Source organism: Pleurodeles waltl, chromosome 8 (assembly GCF_031143425.1).
Source record: "Pleurodeles waltl isolate 20211129_DDA chromosome 8, aPleWal1.hap1.20221129, whole genome shotgun sequence".
In the NCBI taxonomy this organism is placed as follows: domain Eukaryota; kingdom Metazoa; phylum Chordata; class Amphibia; order Caudata; family Salamandridae; genus Pleurodeles; species Pleurodeles waltl.
Window position 1 is genome coordinate 582,554,450 of NC_090447.1, and position 6,000 is coordinate 582,560,449.

A 6,000-nucleotide genomic window follows, 5' to 3' on the forward strand; every position below is an offset into this window, starting at 1 on the left:
CTGTCTAAATCATCCATGGGAATTCAGAACCTGGTCAACCAGTTCGGTGTTTTCTGCAGAGATTACGGGCTAGACATAAATCTTAAGAAAACTAAACTCATGATATACAGTGCCCTGAACAAGAAGCTTAGAGCAAACATCAGGATGGATTCAATTCATCTGGAGAGGGTAATGGAATACGATTATTTGGCTATTAGACTATCTGATAAGGGCAGCTGGGATCCAGCTATAAGGAAAGGGGCACTAACAATCAGCCAAAGATGTGGAGTGATAGGACGTAAGGCTAGCACTGCAATAAGCCCTCCTCTGACCCTCATCTCTGAAATCTACAAAGCCCAAATTCGTGCCGCGGCCCTATATGGAGCGGAACTTTGGGGATTTCACAGACAAATGGACACTGTTCAAACCAAAGAAAATAATTTCCTTAGACGCATATCCAGACTGGGGAAGGGCACGCCGATGCTCCCCCTAAGACTGGACCTGGGTCTAAATAGTATTAAGGACACAGCATACCTAAGACCACTTCTGTACTGGGTCAGATTATGGAAAACGGAGGAACTCGAACCCTTCAGATTAGCAGTTAAAGAACTATTGCCACCTTGCTATGGATGGGAAAAAGTACGGTGGCTTAAGGAGATGAGGGCGGCTTGGGTTAAACTGAACTTAGCCCAGTATTGGGAGAATCCCGAGATGATCCCTGGCAATGCTAAACGCCTGATCAAAGATCGCTATTGGGAAAAGATCCATGAGGATTCCCTCGGCTCAATTGGGTTGGGTCGGTTGACAGAAGAGTTTCTGCTGGTTAAGCATGAACCTCTGCCTGAAAGCTTCCTGGATCTCCCTATGCCAGCCCGTGCTCGTTCCTTATTACTTCAGTTCAGATACGGAACATTGGCAGTCAACAGCTTCACAGCTTGCTGGTTAACCAATAGTTCTTTATCTGACAAATGCATAAACTGCCATCTATGCAAGGAAACTTCTGAGCATGTCCTATTTTTCTGTCCTCTGTACAAATGCCCTCGTGGGAAGTGGATTATCCCTCTGTGTAAAACACTGCCATCACAAAACCGAAACAGTGTATATAGAATATGCAAATATGACACTTCCATGCTGATAGTGAGTTCTGTTTCCAAATATTTGGCAGCAGCATGGAAAATCCGCAGTAGGACTACTACAGATCTTAACCCATCGATTGAAGAACGGTCTAGAAGTTAGTGAACTAGCACCCTGTTATATTAATCTGGGATTTCAAACGATTAGTATGACCTATCGACGATAAAAGAATGTAGCCCCGCGCATGATGGCTAGTGGGTTACCCCAATCGAAATGACTCATAGTTCCTCAGCATATATAATTTTAAAAATCGCAAGTCGCAATTTATTCGATCAACCTATTTAATAGAACTGATTAACTTATGGCATTATTTTCCACTGGTTGACCTCTAGCCTTTGCTAATAGGAGCCACTATATGTAGTTTTTATGTCTTATTTTATATATAAACCTGTTTTAGAATGATTTTCATGCTTTTAACAATTGGTTAGCATTATTTTAGCATTTAGCCTCTTGCACAGGGTAAGATCCAGAGATTATTCTGAGAGTCTTGTCTTAATTATTTATGAAACTTTTGATCTAATTTTATGAACTTTTTCTTTCTGTATTAACTGCTTAATGTTTTTTTTACTAACTGATGTTTCATGGCTTTTATCTTTTTGTATGTATGATCACTCTTAACTATTCAAATGGTCCAAATTTGGACCGAATAAAAAAATAAATATAAAACCTCCCTTCTGTTGGGCCACTGAATCTAGGTCATAGAACAGACTTCTAAGTTGTAATTACAGATAACAATTGCTTAGAGTAAATTAGGCCCGTTTGCTCAGGGAGCCTTGTTGCACTGTGACTTCATTTTTGCCATTGAGTGGACCTAGATGGAAATGGTATTGATACTTCACTCACGTTATTCGCACTTTGAAAGACAGCCATTACAATATGCCTCCTCTGCACTCTTCAAAGTACATTTAGTGATATGTTATAATAAATCATGTCATTGTGCTGGGCCCATTCTCTGTTATCAAAATTACTTACTTCCTTAGATAGTCACTTCTAAAGGTATGTGCAGGTTTAAAAGCCTAATTATTAAAATAAGAACATGAAATGTCTGATTTGTTAATGCCAGACCTGTAGTCGAAATATCTTAAAATATAGGTTGTTAAGATGTTATAAGGAAGTGGAAAACACATTTATAATATTATCCTTTTTATGATTTATTATGTTTTTTCTTCATTTACAGGGATCCAAACCAGCCTGTACCGCAGGATACAAAATTCATCCACACGAAACCGAATCGATTTGAAGAAGTAGCATGGTCCAAATACAACCCCAAGGATCAGCTCTATTTGCACATTGGCTTAAAGCCCAGGGTAAGAGATCATTACAGAGCAACAAAGGTTGCCTTCTGGTTGGAACTTGTTCCCCATCTGCACAATCTGAATGAAATATTCCAGTATGTTTCCACAACAACTAAAGTCCCACCTCCGGATATGACATCTTTCCCATATTCCACAAGACGATCTTCAGGAAAGCTTTGGCCAACTACAAAAAGACCGGCAATGACACCAGCTGTCAACCCACAGCAATCAAAAGAGAATCAAAAAACTGGTCCTGATGAACCAACTGTCATTATTGAAGACAAGCGTGATTATTCTACAGAGCTGAGTGTCACCATTGCTGTAGGAGCATCTTTGTTGTTTCTCAATATTTTGGCATTTGCTGCACTATATTACAAGAAAGACAAGCGGAGACATGAAACTCACCGGCGCCCAAGCCCTCAAAGAAATACAACTAATGACATTGCACACATCCAGAATGAAGAAATGATGTCCTTGCAGATGAAACAGATGGAGCATGATCATGAATGTGAGTCTCTGCAAGCCCATGATACCCTCAGACTAACGTGTCCACCTGATTATACTCTGACCTTAAGAAGGTCCCCGGATGACATTCCACTTATGACGCCAAATACCATCACCATGATTCCGAACACATTAACAGGAATGCAACCTTTGCATACATTCAACACCTTCAGTGGAGGCCAAAATAGTACTAATTTACCACATGGACACTCAACTACTAGAGTATAGCTTTGCCACTTTATACTGTTCCAGCCACGTGGGGAAAAAACAAACATAAAAAGTACAGCAACAAAACAGAAGCAGGCAGTCATTATTTTCTTACTGATCCCTCAAAAGCAACTGTCTAATGTTATAACAGCAACTTCAACCCCTGCTAAATGTGAAAAGTTGTTACTGCTGTTATTCTATTACAAACTTTTAAAATTGCAGCAGCACAAGCTGTTGTTAGGCGAGAAATACTGTCATTTGGAAAGGAGTGAATGTTCCCAGTGGTAAAGACACTGTGAGTGGAAAGTCCTGGAACAAAGCAAATGACCTACAGTTTAATACTTTTTTTGGAAACATGTTCTTTATGTGCCATGCCATGAATGGCTCTCACTCGGCAGAGTGTGCCTGGCAGACTTACATTGAGCTGTAATCCAGGAAAAAAGAAACGTATTTAAAATAAAGAGAAGACTGACTGACTGACTATGCAGTATAACATGTATAGTTTTGTGCAGGAATGACTTGTCAGCCTGAACTGTATTTAAGAAAACTTGTAAAAAATGTACATAACTCTGAGTTTGAAACAAAAAATTAAGCTTTTATTGATGTTTCAGTTTGAAAAGAGCTTTTAGAATGATTGTGATTTCAGTTGTGAACTATGTGTACATATATTAGTCATGCTCACCCTGGTACCCTCTGGACAGGACGAGAATGTTCTTTTTAATTACCTGAGGTAAACAGAGACGATTTTGGATTTTTAACTTACGTCATTTGTAGGAAATGCCATGATATCACTGAGAGCATACCGCTCATTTGACTGCATCACATGCAAACATCTCTTTACAGTTTACAGAAGTGCATGTTCCGATTATGCCAAGATTAGTTTTTTATTTAATTTTCTGTAAGGTTGTGTTAAGATGCAGCACAAGGATGGTTGAGGAGGCTCGGCGAGTCACACGCTCACAGGCAAACGTACAGGCCATTGTATGTAGCGCCGGAATTGTGTGAACAGTTTAGGAAACGTCGCTTCTCTGTACAATGCAATGTTCTGCCAGCAAACATAGAAAGTCCGCTTTTTAGAGGTTTTTCAACTGGGAAACTAGCTGCATATCAACCAGCAGCTGCACCAGAGCTCCGGATGACAAAGGTCCTGTTCATCTGTGCTACATAGAGAAATCTGCTTTTTTTAAGTGGAGCCTTTTTCCTTATCTGTATGCAAAACACTTTCTCTGCAAGTATTTCATGCATTTCATCAATATTAAACATCTCAGAAAAATAGTTCAATCACTGCGCTGCTTAATTACAGTCTGTAACTGTCATCTAATTAATGCACATTACTAGTGAAGGGAAAAATATAATATCTCTTTACACGATATTTTCAAATTAGTCGTATCAAATTAAATTTGGAAATGGATCAAAATGATACTCCAAGACTGCTTTACTTCTTTACAGCGATAGAGATTGCGCAGCAATTTCTCAAATCTTGATTTGAATTCCATGACAACAAACCATCCATGGTGTAAAAGCTGAAAGAGAATTTTGGCTCGTTAATGCCTGCTTCTGTTGTGTCCTATTTTTTTTTACTGCATCACTAAAATATAGTAACCGTAACCAAAGACAAGTGACTTATGTGGCGTTGCACAAGCGTCTGTAGCGCTGTCGATGCGGACATTTAAGAGACACGGGTCGGGTTTCAATCATCATACCATATTTAAATTTAAAAAATGGCAGCGCACGATTTCTAACGGTCAAACAGTATCATTAGTGCTGACTTAGGAACTCTATGTGGCTGACCACCCCTTACAAGAATGAGGCCTGGGTTGAAGGCCTAGCCTTCGGAGTTCCACTTTCTAGCAGTGTTTTACGGAGAACCTATTTTGCTAGATTTACGTTATTTTTATTTAGATATGGAGAGTAAGGGCAACGGAAAAGTTATTGAAAATGGAGTTCTGCAAGATGTGTAAGCAGGTAGCACTCTTTACACATATATCATTGGTCATAGGTCAACCTGTAACAGTTAGGACTAGGAAGTCTGCATCAATCCCCAGTTCATTCTACAAAGATTATTTTGATTATATTGTACTGGCCCATTTTTCGACAACCCTTGGGTAGCCTCACAGAAATTCTAGAATGGGACCTAAGGAGCTAATAAGTCCAGCCATCTTACACACTTGGGGGCGTGTGTTATTAAACGCTGCGGTATCTGTCTAGTACTTCAAACTGTTTTCTGCTAGCAATATGATTGTACAGTATTGTGCCAGGCTTGTGACATTTGGGTAAACAAAGTTCCTGTAAGTGAATGATTTTAGCTTTTTCAAATACTTATGCTCAAAGACAATTTACTACATCCGGAACGGTGGAGGGTTTATAAGCAACGCGAATTTCTAGGCTCTTCATAGAATTCTACAGTAACAATAGCAAAATACAGTATTCTTTGCTATCTGTAAATGAAAAAAACTATTTTCCCAGCCTTATATTCTTGACCTTCGGAGGCGCGCAGGGTTGAATGGTTTCTAAGTTCATTGTTTTGCATTTTTGGTTTTGCCTTAAGTAATGATGGGAGATATATATGGCTGGACACATATGTATAAACTTTGGAGCAGCATTTTTAATGAAAAATAAAATATCACAGTATTTTCCAATCCTTTGTGCAAAGACTCATGCATTTATCTTTTATTTTCGAGTTTCTTCTTGTGCAAAAGAAATTGGTTGAGTGTTTCAGGACTGCCAATACTGAGATGCATGAGGTGCATTCTATTTGAGGAGTGGTAAGGGTTTCTATTGTCTCCAAGTGCTCACATATGTTGTTCTTTTTAAGTCTTTGTCTATTTTGCCTGCAAAACCTCAGTACACACAGACAACATCTTCTTCAGTAGAAGTTAAA

General features: G+C 39.1%; 1 protein-coding gene across 2 annotated transcripts in view; it reads left to right on the forward strand.

Moving 5' to 3' along the window:
• NLGN4X (neuroligin 4 X-linked) overlaps positions 1-5,758 on the forward strand; it is an 822,821-nt gene extending 817,063 nt beyond the window's left edge. For both annotated transcript variants that reach the window (XM_069204624.1, XM_069204623.1), the window contains one exon: positions 2,291-5,758. In XM_069204624.1, the coding sequence (XP_069060725.1) occupies positions 2,291-3,140 (850 nt within the window). In that variant the 3' untranslated portion in view covers positions 3,141-5,758. The remainder of the gene's footprint in view (positions 1-2,290) is intronic.
• Positions 5,759-6,000: the final 242 nt, after the last annotated feature.